The sequence below is a fragment of the Amblyraja radiata genome, chromosome 25 (genome assembly GCF_010909765.2).
Source record: "Amblyraja radiata isolate CabotCenter1 chromosome 25, sAmbRad1.1.pri, whole genome shotgun sequence".
NCBI classification, from domain to species: Eukaryota; Metazoa; Chordata; class Chondrichthyes; order Rajiformes; family Rajidae; genus Amblyraja; species Amblyraja radiata.
The window spans coordinates 815246-834302 of NC_045980.1; the positions used below are offsets into that span (position 1 = coordinate 815246).

At 42.2% G+C, this 19057-nt stretch overlaps 1 protein-coding gene across 1 annotated transcript in view; it reads left to right on the forward strand.

The window, feature by feature from the left end:
* Positions 1–414: 414 nt before the first annotated feature.
* Positions 415–19057, forward strand: part of LOC116987224 (synergin gamma-like) — a 51642-nt gene continuing 32999 nt past the window's right edge. Inside the window, exons 1-2 of the mRNA XM_033043087.1 lie at positions 415–696; positions 16137–16206. Of these exons, the coding sequence (XP_032898978.1) occupies positions 16156–16206 (51 nt within the window). The 5' untranslated portion in view covers positions 415–696; positions 16137–16155. The remainder of the gene's footprint in view (positions 697–16136; positions 16207–19057) is intronic.

Consider the following 19057-nt stretch of genomic DNA (forward strand, 5'->3'; position numbering starts at 1 on the left):
TGTATGCCGGAAGCTGCCATGTCTTCCAGACGGATTGAGCTGCTCCTTGCGTCACGCCCTTTAACGCGATGACCTTACGTGCAACCCCCCTATACAATATAATATATACATGTATAAATTACATATAGACATGTACATATATTACATTACATATAGACATGTACATTACATATAGACATGTACATATTTAATATATTAATTTGGTGGTTTAATAGCTAACATTCATGCCCACCAGAATGCTGCTCCTTTAAAAGCTGTAAGATTATATTGCAATGTGTAACACGATGAATCATTCTTTCACCACAATCTCACTGCGCCCTGCTTCACATGACTTGGCAAAGGGATCTCAGACCTCTTCAGAATGTTGTCCAACCAGTAATCACATGACCTAGGAAGACAGGAAGTTCAAACCCAGAAATCCTTTACTTCAGGGCAAAGTGCACTGAACTTAACTTCCCTTATTTCAGCTCTTGGAAAATGCTGTAGATCTCTGAGTGCTGTATGAACCGTGTTGGGCTAAGCTACACTGTTTTTCTGTGGTGGATTCTAAATGACATGTTCTCAGAACTGCTGGCTGCTACTTGTTTTAATTAACCTCCAGTTTGATGGTGGATTGTTGAGTACAAAGTTTATTCATAAATGTACTCCACGGTGCTGACTGGATGAAGACAGAAAAGTCTCCACTTTACAAGCATGGTAAGTAACAAGGAGTGTGAAATGCAACATATTTTAATGTAATGGATACATTTACATTTTTTAAAAGAAGAATTGAACTGGAAATCATCTGACATTGTTGGTATTCATATGGCCCATCTGTTAACAAATGTGCAGATCACAGAGGAGTTAGAATCAGATAAGGTGAGGGGAAATTAGAAAATTGGTGCCAGAAACAGTTTTGCTGTGATAACAAGATTTAATCACTTGTGCTATTGTAACAGACTGGGATCTAGATATATTGTTAAATGGAGCAACCAAGACTCACTTCTAGTCTTGGATCTAAAGGGGCTGTCCCACATGGGCGACCTAATTGGCGAGTTTAGAAGAGTTTAAAAAAATGACATGTAGAAGACCTCCTTCGACTATGTTGAAGACTAGCTACGACTAACTTCAGGAAAATTGGACACCAAATAGTGGAGAGTGAAGACCACCTCCTTCAATCCCGTTCGACCTCCCTTCGACTATGATGAAGACTATCTACGACTACCTTCGACCACCCTTGATTACCTACGACTAACATGTCGACCTACTACGACCTACTAAAACTAAACCTACGAGTAAAAAAAGTATCGATTTTTTTCCATGGCGACCTTTTTTTACTCGCGGGCATTTTTTAACATATTGAAAAAAACGCTGCGACCTAGCTGAAGCCTCGAGTACGCGGAGACCACTCTCGAGCATGAAGGAGAGTTACGAAGACCTCCTACGACCTTGTGTCGACCATGCTGCGAGTATGAGTCAAGGGCAAACTTGCCAGAACTCGCGGATTAGGGCACCCAAGTGGGACAGGCCCTTAAGGCAGCGTACTCTATTTTGGGTCAAATACTGATGATGCCAGAGATCTGGGTGCAAGAATGCAGTATTTTGGGCATGCACATACAGGATCTAACCTGCACTCTCACGTAATTCTAAAAAACACATGCCACTGAAACAGATTAGGAAGGAACTGCAGATGCTGGTTTAAACCTAAGATAGACACAAAAAGCTGGAGTAACTCAGCGGGCCAGGCAGTATCTGTGGAGAGAAAGAATGAGTGACGTTTCGGGCCGAGACCCTTCTTCAGACTGATTAGGGAAACGAGAGATGTAGACGATGATGTAGAGAGGTAAAGAACAATGAATGAAAGAAATGCAAAAATGTAACAATTATAAAGGAAACAGGCCATTGTTAGCTGTTTGTTGGGTGAAAACGAGATGCTAGTCCAGTGGTGGGGGGGGGGGGGGGGGGGGATGGAGAGAGAGGGAATGCCGGGGTTACTTGAAGTTAGAGAAATCAATATCATACCACTGGGCTGTAGCTGCCCAAGCGAAATATGAGATGGTGTTACGTTGAGCCTCACTCTGACAATGGAGGAGATCTAGGACAGAAGATCTGTGTGGGAATGGGTAGGAGAATTAAAGTGTTTAGCAACTAGGAGATCAGGTAGTTTTAATTTGTTATTTTGACACTGTCTGGAATCTTGCGGTACACAAATTTGCTGGCAAGTTTCATACATCCGTGTTAACACTTTTAAGGTTCATAATCAACAGTAAATTAATGTCTGAGTCATAGAGGGTATTACAACATGGTAATATCCAGTGTTCAGCCTTCGGCCCAACTCGTCCCTGCCAAATAAGATGACCCATCTATGCCTATCCCACTTCCCCATGTTTGGCCATATCCCTGAATCCTTTCCCAGTCATGTTCACGTGTCGTTTAAAGGCCGTTAAGAACCTGCCTCAACTACCTCCTCTTGTCTGAAGAAGATTCTCAACCCGAAACATCACCCATTCCTTCTCTCCAGAAATGCAGCCTGTCCCTCTGAGTTACTCCAGCTTTTTGTGTCTATTCTCTGGTGGCTTATTCCATTTACCCTCCACCCATAGTTTCCTATTACATATTTCATCTTTTACCTTAAGCCTGTGTCCTCTGTTTAATTTGGGAGCAGCTCCATCCAAGAACACAAGAAATTGCAAGAATTGTGGATGCACCCCAAACCATCACACAAACCAGCCTCCCTTCCATTGACTCCATATTCACTTTACGCTGCCTCGGCAAGGCCACCAGCATAATCAAGGACAAGACGCACCTTGGCCGCTCCCTCTTCTCCCTTCTCTCATCAAGAACGTGAAAATTCATACCTTCAGATTCAGGGACAATTTCTTGCAGCTGTTATTAAGCAACTGAACCATCCTACCAACAATTAGAGAGCAGTCTTGAGCTACCCTATCTGCCCCACATATTTTATAAGCTTCTACAAGGTTACTCTGCTATAACCTGTGTTGTAATAAGAACACCATCAGGCCTTCAAACTGAAGCCCTCCATTCGAGGCAGCATCCCTGTCGTCGATTGTTCGGCATTCTTTCTAGCACTGTCACATCCTTACTATGATGTGGTGAGCAGAACTGCACACAATTTTCCATGTGTGGTCGACGTAGAAGGAAAGCAAGTTAAAAGCCTCTTCACAAGAGACACAAGAAACTGCAAAGTATTGGAGAAACTTATCCTGTGGAAGAAACACCATTTTGGGTCAGGACTCTTCTTCACTATCCTATTAACCCGTGTCGTTATTTTCAGGGAGCTGTGAACTTCCTCTGTACATCAATGCGACCAAAGTCCCTATTGTTCATTGTATATGTCTAGCCAGTATTAAATCACCCAAAGTGCATCACCTTGCACTAGTCGGGATTTCATCTGCCACCCCCCTACCCAACTTTCCAGCAGATCTGCGTTTCTCCTTGCTCCCATCCTTGCTCCACTAATCTTCATGGTGCTAGCACACTTACATATTAGAGCACATATACATATTATATGTAAAAACATATATACACACACACACACATACATATATACAGACACATACAGTGGCTTGCATAAGTATTCATACCCCTTGAACTTTTCCACATTTTGTCACGTTACAACCACAAACGTAAATGTATTTTATTGGGATTTTATGTGATGGACCAACACAAAGTGGTGCATAATTGTGAAGTGGAAGGAAAATGATACATGGTTTTCATATTTTTTTACAAATAAAAAACTGAAAAGTGTGGCGTGCAAAAGTATTCAGCCCCCCTGAGTCAATACTTTGTAGAACCACCTTTCGCTGCAATTACAGCTGCAAGTCTTTTGGGGTATGTCTCTACCAGCTTTGCACATCTAGAGACTGAAATTTTTGCCCATTCTTCTTTGCAAAATAGCTCAAGCTCAGTCAGATTGGATAGAGAGCGTCTGTGAACAGCAATTTTCAAGTCTTGCCAGAGATTCTCAATTGGATTTAGGTCTGGACTTTGACTGGGCCATTCTAACACATGAATATGCTTTGATCTAAACCATTCCATTGTAGCTCTGGCTGTATGTTTAGGGTCGTTGTCCTGCTGGAAGGCGAACCTCCGCCCCAGTCTCAAGTCTTTTGCAGACTCTAACAGGTTTTCTTCCAAGATTGCCCTGTATTTGGCTCCATCCATCTTCCCATCAACTCTGACCAGCTTCCCTGTCCCTGCTGAAGAAAAGCATCCCCACAGCATGATGCTGCCACCACCATGTTTCACAGTGGGGATGGTGTGTTCAGGGTGATGTGCAGTGTTAGTTTTCTGCCACACATAGCGTTTTGCATTTAGGCCAAAAACTTCAATTTTGGTCTCATCTGACCAGAGCACCTTCCTCCACATGTTTGCTGTGTCCCCCACATGGCTTGTGGCAAACTGCAAATGGGACTTCTTATGCCTTTTTTTCAACAATGGCTTTCTTCTTGCCACTCTTCCATAAAGGCCCGATTTGTGGAGTGCACGACTAATAGTTGTCCTGTGGACAGATTCTCCCACCTGAGCTGTGGATCTCTGCAGCTCCTCCAGAGTTACTTGGCTGTTTAACTGATCAATGCTCTCCTTGCCCGGCCTGTCAGTTTAGGTGAACGGCCATGTCTTGGTAGGTTTGCAGTTGTGCCATACTCTTTCCATTTTCGGATGATGGATTGAACAGTGCTCCGTGAGTTGTTCAAAGCTTGGGATATTTTTTTATAACCTAACCCTGCTTTAAACTTCTCCACAACTTTATCCCTGACCTGTCTGGTGTGTTCCTTGGGCTTCATGATGCTGTTTGTTCACTAATGTTCTCTAACAAACCTCTGAGGCCTTCACAGAACAGCTGTATTTATACTGAGATTAGATTACACACAAGTGGACTCTATTTGCTAATTAGGTGACTTCTGAAGGCAATTGGTTGCACAGGATTTTATTTAGGGGTATCAGAGTAAAGGGGGCTGAATACTTTTGCACGCCACACTTTTCAGTTTTTTATTTGTAAAAAAATCTGAAAACCATGTATCATTTTCCTTCCACTTCACAATTATGCACCACTTTGTGTTGGTCCATCACATAAAATCCCAATAAAATACATTTACGTTTGTGATTGTAACGTGACAAAATGTGGAAAAGTTCAAGGGGTATGAATACTTTTGCAAGCCACTGTACATATATACACACACATACATATATACACACACATACATATATACATGCACAACACACACATGCATATATACACACACATACATATATACACGCACATACATATATACACACACATACATATATACACACACATACATATATACACACACACACATACATATATAAACACACATACATACATATATACACACACACATACATATATAAACACACATACATACATATATACACACACACATACATATATACGCACACATACATATATACATGCACATGCATATATACATGCATATATACCCACACATACATATATACACACTTTCATATACACACACATATCCACACATACATATATACACACACACTCACATATAATAGTGTCGTCTTTTGGGGATCTTTTACAGTAAAAACAATTCTAAAGTTCTAATCAGACTACTAATTTTCAAGATTAGGACATGATAGTAAACTAGTGTCCTCATTGAAGGATCATGGAATTGATGACTGCAACATCTGTATGTCCCCAGAGAACTGCCTCTATGTATTCCAGGAGATCCCCTCAATTTCATGATTAATGCAACTGACGCTAACTGGTTCAACTGCATTACAGGTACACCATCTTATTAGCTAATTGACATGCTGGAAATATAGTGCAGAGCTTCAGGTTTAGATTTTGCCTTTGTATATCGAAGTGAAATGATAAGTTGGATGTTGGACAATATGTTAGACTTATTACAAAAAGGATATTACTGACATGGATTTTTGTGATGTCCAACCAGGAAAATTGAACTTTACAAAAATTGGTCGCTTCTGACAAACTTAAAAATGTAAACTGTGGAAAAGTGGCATGCCACTACTTGTTGGTAGTAATTAGACTATTAATGTTTGGAATTGTGAAATGCTTGTAAGTGGAACACCCTGTACCTTCCATAAAATGTTATAACTAGGTACAGAGTGTTCTAAATTACTTAATATGATACGTCATGTTCTCATCATCGCTAACGTCCAATCCTTTGGAGTGCAAGAACAGGGATAGGGTCAGTAGGAACCTGAGGCAGATCTGCTACTTAATTTTATCCACTACTCTTGATTCTGTAACCCTTAATGCTCTTGCCAAATATAAATGTATTAATCTCAGTTTCAACATTTTATTAACTGTAACTTGGGATCAACAAAGTTTTGGGAACAAGGTAGAATTTTGCCACCCTAACTGGGACAAAGTGCTTCTTAAGACCCATTCAGAATGGACTGGTCTGATATTTAAGTTTGTTTCTCATTGTTCTGTACTTCAGTAGTACTAGTTTCCTGTACACCTATCAGTCACCTTAAACAACAATCCTGTATCTGTCTGTCAGTGGGCACCGACCGATTGATGGATGGCCTTGTTGTCATGCAACAGGGAAGCAAAACATGTTAATTTGTGTGAAAGCAAGCTTGCATCATAGCCTTGTAACCCATAGTATTGCCAAACAAATGTGTAATGTGTAATGGGATATCAGAAAATTTCACACAGACTGCTTATGGAATGGAGTTGTACAGTCAGCACCGAGGCTGCCCTTCAGCCAACTTTTTTGCCCGTTTACTCTAATCCCATTTGTCTGCATTATGTCTGTATCCGTCCATATCTTGCTTATTAAGTGCCTGGCAAAATGCCTCTTTTGCATCGTGGTTATATCTGATTTTACCACTTTCTCGGCCTCCACATTCCATTTAACCAACCACCTCTCAATTTATGCATTTATGTATTTGATAGCCCTATCTGTCCATGCCTCTCATAATCTATTATACTTTTACCTGAAAACCCCCTCAGGCTTTGACAATCTCTCCCATAGCAAAAGGACTTCCATCATGACAATACCCTGGTCTATTCTGCGCACTCCAGCACAGTCCCATCCTCCCATAGTGTGGTGGCCAGAACTCCACACAATACTCCAAGTGCGGCCTTACCAGTGTTTGTACGGATGTCAGAGTTTTGCTTCCAACATCCCACTTGCGGGATTGTTGCAGTTTATATCGCGTCTTGTCTGAGTTCTTCTCAGAAAAACTAACTTTCCTCCTAACTGCTGACTGCCCTTCACCTATTAGCCTATCTTTTACCCAGGGTAGTAAATGAAAGGTGTCTGCAGAAGTTGAGCCTTTTAGCTCTGATTTTCTTCTGAAGAATTTGTTCTAACCGTCTCAAAGGCCAATACATCTAAATCGGGTAATGATTCGGTTGGCTCAGCGGCAGAGCTGCTGCTGTACAATGCCAGAGAGCCAGCTTTGATTCTCACTATGGATGTTGGCTGTATGGAGTTCATACAATCGGTTTATACGTCGGTTTTCTCCGAGTGCTCAGGTTTTCTCCCACATTCCAAAGATGTACAGGCTGTAAGTTAAAGGTAGACACAACATGTTGGAGTAACTCAGCGGGACAGGCAGCATCTCTGAAGAAAAGGAATGGGTGACGTTTCGGGTTGAAACCCTTCTTCAGACGTTCTTGACCTGAAACGTTACCCATTCCTTCTCTCCAGAGATGCTGCTTGTCCCAATGAGTTACTCCAGCATTTTGTGTCCACCTTTAAACCAGCATCTGGAGTTCTTTCCTACACTGGTTGTAAGTTAATTGGCTTCGGTATAATTTTAAAATTGTCCCTAGTGTGTGTAGGATTGTATTAGTGTATGAGGATCGCTGGTCAGCACTGACTCGGTGAGCTGAAGGGCCGATATCCGTTCTGTATCTCTAATGTCAATGCTGAACTTAACACAGGGTTCAAATTGAATATTAACCTGAAATTTACAGCACTGTACAGTTTCATCTGCTCAAATTTCAATTTCCTTGACTTGAAAGGCCAGATTCTATTAGATTGTAGAAATAATGTTTTTAACTATCCATTAAATATCTGTGGTTGGGTGTCCGAACCTCCTTGTCCTGCACATTTCTCAGGTTCTCAACATTTATAACATAACATTTTTGCATCCAAAGTGTATGATCTCAGACTTCCCCATGTTGAATTCCATTTGTGGAGCTTTTATTCATAAACCTTTGTAATTATTTTTATCGGCATTTACTCACACTATTTATTATGTCACCTACATACTTAAATATTAGCTGACATCCGCAAACCTAGATATGTCACTATATTATTTCAAATCACAGTAAAATACCCTGAGAGGCTGAGGCCCCAGTTTAAAATTTTAAGACAATCTAAACACATCATGCCAATTTGAGAACTCACTCTAGCTAAATATCCGAACCATTTTCCATGCATGTTGATAGATTGCCCCCAATTCCAGGCATGTTTATTTATAATAATACCGTATGCGGAACCCTTTCGACTTACCGTGCAGGAAGGAACTGCAGATGCTGGTTTAAGCCATAAACACAAAATGCTGGAGTAACTCAGCGGGACATGCAGTATCTCTGGAGAGACAAAATGGGTGACGTTTCGGGTCGAGTCTGAAGAAGGGTCTCAACACGAAACGTCACCCATTCCTCGCTCCAGAGATGCTACCTGTCCCGCTGAGTTACTCCAGCGTTTTGTATCTACCTTCCTTTTGAATTATTTCTCTCAGTTCATGGATTCTCGGGCATTCATGCCTGGTGATACAGGGTTATATGGAAAGTCCAGTATCACCTCGATTAGACCATTGAGAAAGCAGAGACATTTTAGTTTAAAAGGGAAGATCAGATGAACATTCGGCAGCTGTGGCAGGGCTTGCACCCCATTAATCCTAAAAGGAGATATTAAGTAGTAGCTCAAGTGACAGCGATGCTTCACTCTCCGATTAACTCAATGCTTTTTATGCTTGCTCTGAAAGAGAGAACATCAATGTACCTTCATGGTCTCGCAGCTCCTGACGACAATATGATCTCAGTCATAGAGATGGATCTTAGAAGATCATTCGAGAGGGCGAACTCTGCACTGATGGTGACCCTAGCTGTATTCTTAACACCTGCGCAGAACTGGCTGGAGCTTTGCAGACTTCTTCAACCTCTCAGTACTAAGATTTGATGTCTCCATCTACTCCAAAAAGCTTCCATAAGACATGGATTATGGATCTTCATGCCCACGAAGAGCAAGGTGATGTGCTTCAGTGATTACTGACCAGTGGCACTCAAATCTGTTGTGATGACAGGTGGGACTAGTATAGCTGGGACATGTTGGCCGGTGTGAGCAAGTTGGGCCGAAGGGCCTGTTTCCACACTGTATCACTCCGTGACTCTATATCTTATCCCTCAGAATACCCTATTAACTTTCCATTTACAGATGTTGAACCACTGGCCACTTGTTCCCAGCATTTTCCCTGCAGCCATTCTTGAATAGAGTCACATCATTTGCCACCCTCAAGTCTCCTGGAACCTCTCCTGTATTTAAAGACGACTCGTAAATCTTAACCAGGGCTCCCGCAATTTCCTCTCTTGTTTCCCACAATGTTCTCGGATATATCTGATCAGGCCCTGGAGATTTGTCTACCTTCATACACGATAGTATCTTCAGCACGTGTTCGGCCATAATACTGACTTCTCTCAGGACACTTCCATTGATTGCCCCAAGTTCCTCCATTCTCCCGTCTTTCTCCTCTGTAAATACCGAGGAGAAATACTCATTGAGGACCTTGCCCATCTCCTGTGGCTCCACACTGAGGTGACCACTTTGATTCCGGAGAGGCCCCACTCACTCTCCGGTTACCCTTTTACCTCTTATGTATTTGTAAAATCTTTTGGGATTGAACTGAATGTTATCTGCCAGAGCTATCTCCTGGCCACTTTTTGCCCCTCTGATTTCCTTTTTCACTTTGCTTCTTAGTTCCCGAAACTCCTCCGGAGATACACTTGATCCCAGCTGCCTGTACCTGTCCCATGCGTCCGTTTTATTCTTAACCAATGCCTCTATTTCTCTCGTCAGCCAAGCTTCCTTACATTTGTCTGTCTTGCCCTTCACTCTAACAGGGACGTGCATATCCTGAACTTTTGTCAACACACTTTTAAAAATATCCCACTTGGCTGATGTTTCTTTCCCCTCAAACAACCTGTTCCAATCAACTTGAGCGAGACTTTCACTCATGCCCACAAAGTTGGCCTTACCCCAATTCAGCATTTTAATACGTGGGCCCTCTCTGTCCCTATCCATAACTATCCTAAACTTTATCAAACAGTTGTCAAGTATTGCTGGAGAAAACTCTCCTGAACACCTTTGAGAAATTTCACCCAATCTAAACCTTTCACACTATGATTTTTCCAGTCAATATTGGAACAAGTTGATTGGAATTGCGGGGCATAAAGTGAGATACTAACAGTGTAATGACATGAGTTCAGGCATGCACGTTCTGGGAGGGTAAAGGGAAAGGCTGGTTGTGGAATGGAGGCTCTGTTCAGGGGAAAGAAACATAGAAACATAGAAAATAGGTGCAGGAGTAGGCCATTCGGCCCTTCGAGGCTGCACCGACATTCAATATGATCATGGCTGATCATCCAACTCAGTATCCCGTACCTGCCTTCTCTCCATACCCCCTGATCCCTTTAGCCACAAGGGCCACATCTAACTCCCTCTTAAATATAGCCAACAAACTGGCCTCAACTACCTTCTGTGGCAGAGAGTTCCAGAGATTCACCAGGCATGGCATCTGGTGAATCTCATGGCAAGAAGCAGGCATGGTCCAGGTGTATGCAGCTGGGTTCAAGTGTGTCCTTGGAGGAGTTTCAGAAACTGAGGAGAATGCTTAAGAAGGAAATCAGAAGGCAAAAAGGGGGCAGGAGATAGATAGCTCTGGCAGATAAAATTAAGGAACAGCCTAAAGGATCTCATGTACCTTTAGAGAAAGAGTAACTAGAGAGAGAGAGAATAGGTCCCTCAGAAAGCAAAGTGGTTACCTCTGTGGAGCCTCAGGAGAAGGGCAAGGACAATAAATATTTCTCCTCGGCTTTTACTGTGGAGAAGAACATGAAGGCTGGGGAACGTGGGACAGTTAATGGTGAAAAAATCAGAAGAAGTAGAGAAAGTGGAAGAAAAGAAGGAAGGAATGGAATCCGATGCAAGACCTGTGTCACAACAAACTGAAATGGGAGAAAACATTGGAGCTGCCAGTATTGATTCGTGTAAGTTAATCAAGGAGTAGCCAATGAATTTGGATGAGACCAAGAATGAATCCAGTTTATAGCAAAGGACAAATTTATCTTGGCTGGTCTCATCAATGTGAGAGAGCTTTCAGCTGAGGACTTGTTATAAAAGAAGGGTGAAAGCATCTACATGACCAACAGGTGGCGCCTCGATGGCAGCCTCGCCAATGGTCTGTCTGTCCTTTTCGTCGTTTTTTTGTTATTTTTAGTGTGTTCAAAACTTTTGTTTTAATGTTCTCTGGTTTGTTTTATGTGGGGGAGGGGGTCGGGGGAAACTTTATATCAATCTCTTACCTTGCTAGAGATGAGATTGTTTTCCGGGTTGTATCTCCGGTCGCTCTGCGGCCTAACATCGTGGAGCTGGAGGCCTTGCTCGGGACAATGCAGGAGGCCCTGCCGCCGGCTACGGGAATAAGATCGTCCCGTCAACGGAAGGTTAGAGGCCCCCGACCGCTGGAGGACAAAGAAGGGAAGAGATTGAAAGTTTTTTTGCTTACCATCACAGTGAGGAATGTGGAGGAGTCATTGTGGTGGATGTTTATGTTAAAATGTATTTTGTATGTTCTGTTGTTTTTTATTAGTATGACTGTATGGCAAACCAAATTCCTGATATGTTGCAAAACATACTTGGCTAATAAAGTATGATTATGATTATGATTAGATGGTCAGCGGGTAAAATAGTTTACAATGAAAGAGAAGCAAAGCCAAGAAAAACTGAGACAAGAAGCCTTCATGAAATTACCAAGAAAGAAATAGAAAAGTATTAGTGATCCATGGAAATCTGACCAACCTAAAACCTGTCTTCAAAGAGAGAGTGAATCAATAAAGCAAGAGAGAGGGCATATAGGTCAAAACTCTCCGGAGACTAGCTGAAAGCTCAGTGGTGTTAGATCAATAATCAACGGTTGGGAAAATCAATTATCAATTGATAATCAACCCAAGACAAAGCTTTGTTAAAGGAACAGGGCATTAATAATGTAGGATCTATTCAAAAGGAAGCTGTTGACAATTCCACTGAATCAGTGGTCACAAATGGTGAAATCATGGACCTACATTTGAAAAGCCAGGAAAATGGTAGAGAGGGAAAAACAGCAGTTGGATACAAGGGCAAATCCTATCCATAATAATGTTGATGCAAAGAATGAGAGCTTTTGGAAAAGTTGTGAGCCGATGGAGGGAAACGAAAATGATGCTGATGTCAACGCAAACACAAACATGAAAGTGAATGTTGCAGAAGGTGAAGGTGATCTGATGGAGACAGATTAATGTAGTGAAGACAACAACACTGAAATTAAGCCAAGTAATGGGATAATTGGAACTATATGAGCAAAAAATAGATTGAGCTTGTGAAACAATTACTGATGAAAACATTGATTGTTGTGGAAAATGGTGTAAATTAATTCCCTGTCCAAGGGATGCAATAGTGTTGAAACTGGATACCTTGGAAAAAATGGACACAGAAGGCTGTACAAATAAATAACATCTCTGAAATGAGAGCTTTCGACATCAAACTGGAACACCAGTGCCCCATTGATCAGATTAATGGAAATGATGTGCAGTTTTCGCCATCCTGCTATTGGAAGAATGTTGTTAAGCTGGAAAGAGTGCAGAGAAACCTTAAGATGATGTTACCAGGACATGAAGGTCTGAGCTACAGGCTAAAACTGTATTCATTGGAGTGCAGGAGGCTGATGGGTGTTCTAGTGGAGGTGTATGAGATTATGAGGAGGGAATAGATAAGGTGGATGCGCAGTCTTTTCCCAGAGGAGAAGAATAAAGAGCACAAGGATATTGAAGGTGAGAGGAGAAAGGTGTAATATGATCTGGAGGGGCATTTTTCTCAGGGGGGTGGTGGGTGTATGGAACGAGCCACCGGAGGAGGTAGTTGAGGCAGGTACGATAACAATGTTCTCAAACATTTAGGTAGGTACATGGATAGGAACAGTTTAGAGGGAGATGGGACAAATGCAGCAAGGCAAGGGCCTGCTTCCATCCTGTATTACCATGACATACAGCGTATGACCATTCCCTGCTCGATGTTCAAGGAATTGGATTTGATCTATTTCTTCCTTCCATTGGGAAGGGTGTAGAAACAATTAGTTTAGTTTAGTTTGAGTTTAGAGAAACATCGTGGAAACAGGGCCTTCAGCCCACTGAGTCAACACCGACCCATACATTAATTCTATCCTGCACACCAGGGACAATTTACAGAAGCCAATTAACTGACAAACCTGCACGTCGTTGGAATGTGGGAGGAAGCCAGAGCATCCAGAGCAGTCGCAGCGAGAACGTACAAACTCTGTACGGACAGCACCCGAGGTCAGGATCGGATCTGGAACTCTGGCGCTGTAAGAGTGCAAATCTACCGCTGCACCGCCCCACAGATTGTGGATGGCACAACTCATTATGGAGTCATAGATTTGTACAGCTTAAAACAGGCTGTGCAGCCCTCCATGGGACTGTTTCCTCCTCGCCTGTCTATATGCCACTTAAACGTTGCTAACGTATTTGATTCCTTTGGTTGTACATTCCGCATATCAACCACTCGCTGCATCATAAAACATTCATTGATATACATTTGTTATAACCCACTTTACTTTTGCAATCCCAAATATTTCAGTGATATTGCTGTGAGCTTATTGGACAGTACATGGTACTAAACATGGTGGTCCAGTGATAGAGTTGCTGTCTTACAGCGAGACCCGGGTTCGATCCCGACTACGGGTGCTGTCTGTACACAGAATGTACCTTCTCCCCGTGACTGCGTGGGTTTCTCCAAGATCTTCGGTTTCCTCCCACACTCCCAAGACGCACAGGTTTGGAGGTTAATTGGTGTTGTTTAAATGTAAATTGTGGCTAGTGTGTGCAGGGTGGTGTCAATGTATGTGGGGGCCGCTGGTTGGCGCAACTCAGTGAGCCCTAGGGCCTGTAAAAGAATACATTAGTAATCCATTGGCTTTGCATAATTACAATGACAAAAAGGATCTTGTAAAATAAAAGGAATGTTTAAGAGCTATAAAGTAAAAGATTCAACATATAACTTGTAACATCTGTAAGGTGGTTTGTTTATTAAAATGTTTCTGCCGAACATGTGTTAGATCTTAAAATGAGGCTCAAATTGAAAATAATTCCTCTGTAATTCTGGGGAACAGCAAGATTAGTGATCAGAGAGCAGGAATGTAATGTGCTGTTAATCTTCTGCAAACGACAGCAAATTACTTGTCGTTTCAGCCTAGTTCAATAGGAAGGAGGCATCTGGAAACCCAGCCCCAATCAGTTCCTAAATTCAGCTTCAAGAGGAAAAGGTCATATACTTGTTCAACCATCTACATGTCCCTGTTAGATTCATAATCATTGAGTCATACAGCGTGGAAACTGGTCATTTGGCCCACCACTCCACATCGTCCAACATGCCCCCTCTACATTGGTCCCACCTGATTGGCCCATATCCCACTAAGCCTATCCTATGCAAGTACCTGTCCAAATGTTTTTTAAACATTGTGATAGTACCTGTCTCATCTACCTCCTCCGGCAGCTCAGTCTTTGTGTAAAATAAGTTGCCCCTCGGGTTCCTATCTTTCACCTTTCAACATAAACCTCTGTTCTCTGGTTCTTGGTTCCCCCACTCTGGATACTTACCCTACCCATTCTTCTCATGATATACACCTCTATAAGATCACCAATTGTTCTCCTGTGCTCCAAGGAATAGAGTCCCAGCCTAGCTACTTTTAAAAACATTGCACTCTACGATCATTCATTTTCCTTTAAATAACTTGATCCTGTCCACTGGGACAAGTTCCTGTTTGATCTGTTTAAAGTTGACCTTGCCCTAATTTAGAATTTTAACTCGTGGGCTCGCCCTGTCTCTATCCATAACTATCTCAAACCTAATAGAACAGTGGTAAATGGTCTTCACTGTGGGCTCATCAATGAACACTACATCCACTTGACGTTCAGAATTTCCTCAGACTTGATCAAGCGTTGCCCTCTCCCGTGTAGTGTCACTACATATTGCCCAAGGAAACTTTCCTGAACACATTTGACAAATTCTACCTGTCTACACCTTTTACACTATGACATTCCCAGTCAATATTGGGATAATTAAAACCTCCTACTATGATAACCTTATTAGCCCTGCAGCTGCCTGCAATCTCCTGGCACATTTGCTCTTCTAATTCCCATGAAACTTTTTGAGGGCCTGTAGCGCACTCCCTTCCTTATTTCGCAGCTCCACCCATATGGCCTCACTGGACGAACCATCAGTAATACTCACATCCTCCATAATCAATAAACCAACAACCCCACCCCCTCTCTTTTACCCCCACGATATCTCTCCCCTATCATCAGTAACCTGGAACATTAAGTCGCCAGATCTGCCCCTCCCTTAACCATATTTCTGAATTGGCTACGACATCCCAGTCGCACGTACCTATCCACACTCTGAGTTCATCTGCCTTACCTGTCAGGCCCCTTGCCTTAAAATATGTGCAATTTAACTCAGCAGCCTTCGTCGCTCTCTGTCTTTCTCCTGACTATTCTGTCCACTAAACTTCATCCATACCACCTTTCAGCCTCTCACCTGGCTTTGTCCTGCATATGGTCCCATCCCCCTGCCAATCTAGTCCAAAGCCATCCGCTTTAAACTAACGAAGCAGCCTGCCAGGATACGGGCCCCCCTCCAGTTAAGGTACCTCTGCCCCAGAATAGATCCCAATGGTGCACAAATCTGAATTCCTGCCCCCTGCCCCCTGCACCAACTCCTCAGCCATACATTCGCTATTAAATCTATCCACATTGAGTTCTATAGCGCAACTTTAATTTTATTCTACACTATGCATTAACTTAAAAATATATATTTTCATTCCAACAGCGTTCACATTCTGTGCATCATGGAAGGAAAAGTCCACCATTTACAAAAATGTCTAGATGGCATTTATAAGGTAACATTTGTGTCTTTTTAATAGTTTAGTTGATTTATATCATTGCCGTTCATGTTCTCTGTTACTGCCAAGAATCATTAATTTTATATAAAGGATACACATGTTCGACTCCACCAGGAGCGTGGAGCATGGAAACAAATATTCTCTTGCTGCTTGGTGCTTACTTTCTGCTTGTTTGTGACACGAGGGCTAATAATCACAATTTCTATCGCGTGTTGGTAAACAAAAACAAAAAATAGTAACAATTCAGTTGAAAATGGATGTGTTGCTTTGAATTTCTATCTTATTTATTAAACTGTATGTTGGCACCGTGCATTTAAAATAAGGGAATATTTAATATAACAGTAAAAATATTTTGTCAGTAGGCAATATTATACAGAATAGTTGAATCATTAGGTTGAGTTTTGAATATATTAAGCGGCAAGTACAGTGCAACATTATCCATGGTAAGAACAATTATGGGGATTTGCGTGATTTTGTTGTGGTATACATAGACTTTAGCAAGACTTTTGATAACGGCCTGCATGGTAGACTTGTCTTATTAAACCACACGATGTTTGAGAGTGGCAAACTGGATCCAAAGTTGCCTTTGTGTTATGAGGTAGATGGTTCTGGTGGAAGATAGATAAAAAAGCTGGAGTAACTCAGCGGGCCAGACAGCATCTCTGGAGAAAAGGAATAGGTGAGGTTTCGGGTTGAGACCCTTCACCAGACTGGATCTGAAGTCTGAAGAAGGATCTCGACCCGAAACGTCACATTCCTTTTCTCCAGAGATGCTGTCTGACCCGCTGAGTTACTCCAGCTTTTGGTGTCTGTTCGGTTTAAACCTGCATTAGCAGTTTTTCCTACACACATGGTAATGGTGGAAGGCTGTTTCTCTGACTGGAAGGCTATAACCACTGGTGTACTTCAAGGATCAGTCTTGGATCTTTGACGTACAAATGCTTTTAAAATATTGCAACTTTTCTACTCGACCACCTTCTCGGGCAACTCATTCCAGATAAACAAGATTCAAGAGGTTCAAGAGACATTTATTGTCACATGCACCAATTGGTACAGTAAAATTTGGGGTCACCATACAGCCATACGAATAATAAAAGAACACAGAACACGATAGTCTTTAACATAAACATTCCCACACAGCGGAATCAAAGTTTCCCACTGTGAAGGGAGGCACCAAAGTTCAGTCATCCTCCTCTTTGATGTTCTTTGATGTTCACCCGTGGTCGGGGCCTCATGAGCCCCCCGCAGTCGCCGCAATGGTGGCGCAATGTTCAGGCCCTCTCGCCGGAATGATGGAACTCCGACGTCGGAACGGAAGAACACCCTCAGCGGCTAGGACGTCCGAATCGGTACCATCTGTAAGAAAATCTTCACCCTCAGTTTCCTTTAAATATCTCCCCTCTCACCTTAAACCTATGCACTGTAGTGTCAGGTAAAGAGCGTTCACGTCGCGGCCCTGTTTCCACCACCACGCACAAGAAGCACAAGACAGACACCATTGTATGCAGATGCCGAGAAGTATATTCAGCTCTAGCTGAACAACTTCTAATCTTGTGTGTGGACTCGATAAGAAGAAGAAGTTTTAGACCCCCCACTCTGGGTTTTTTTAATTACATACAACTTTCGTAATATAATCCTGTATTAACTCACCCTTTAGGCACTTACATTTCAGTGCGAACAAACCTAACTATCCAATCTCACCACCCTCCATTCCGGGCAACATGCTGTTGAATCTGGATTAAATTCCAACAGTCATGACTCAGCCCCACTTTCTTCTTGAAGATAGACACAAAGAGCTGGAGTAACTCAGCGGGACAGGCAGCATCTTTGGAAAGATAATGTTTCGGGTTGAGACACTTCTTCAGACGGGAGAAGGGTCTGGACACGGAACGTCGCCCATTCCTTCTCTACAGAGATGCTGCCTGTCCCGCTGAGTTACTCCAGCTTTTTGCATCTGTCTTCATGTTTAAATCAGCATCTGCAGTTCCTTCTTCCATTTTATAGTTGACTGATGTTCCTCTCTTGTTTAGACAATCTTCTTTGCTATCTATGAAACATAGAAACATAGAAAATAGGTGCAGGAGGAGGCCATTCGGCCCTTCGAGCCAGCACCGCCATTCATTGTGATCATGGATGATCGTCCCAAATCAATTGACTCCACCAATTTTCATGTTGTCAGCTAATTTTGCTAATACTTTTGTTGTTGTATTCAATTTATTGTCATTATCTCATAAGAGACAACAAAATGGATTTTCCTTACAGTCATGTAACATTAAAAAAAAAAAAAAAAAAAATAATAAGATTAAAAAAAGCACAAACATAACCCCACAGCGGCACCAAAGTTGAGGAAGGTACCATAGTCCAGCCAGCCACCCCGCCGATCTTCCCAGATGTTCACCCGTGGTCGGGGCCTCCCGAGCACCCGCAGTCGCCGCCATGGTGCTCAGGCCCTCTCGCCGGGAACGATGGAACCCCGACGCAGTTCCCAATGTTCCCAATACAGTCCTAGTGCAGGCAAATGTGATTAGCGAAGATGGCATAGTTAGGCATTGTGGTTAGCATATGTGTCTTTTTATCGTAAACGAGAGATTGTGAGGAACAAGATTATAATTCCGTTTTTTCACCAATACACTGCTCTTAACAAAAATCTGCGAAACCTTATAAATAACATATATAAATTAGATGACCAAGACCGAAAGTCAAAAACTTTTTTCATGACAGACAAATCTTCATCGTTTTACCACCAAATTGGATACCAAAAATGTGACATGAAAAACTCTGCCACATTTAGTCATGAATATTTAATTTATAAATAAACTTCATATGGCCCCTCATACATATACATTTT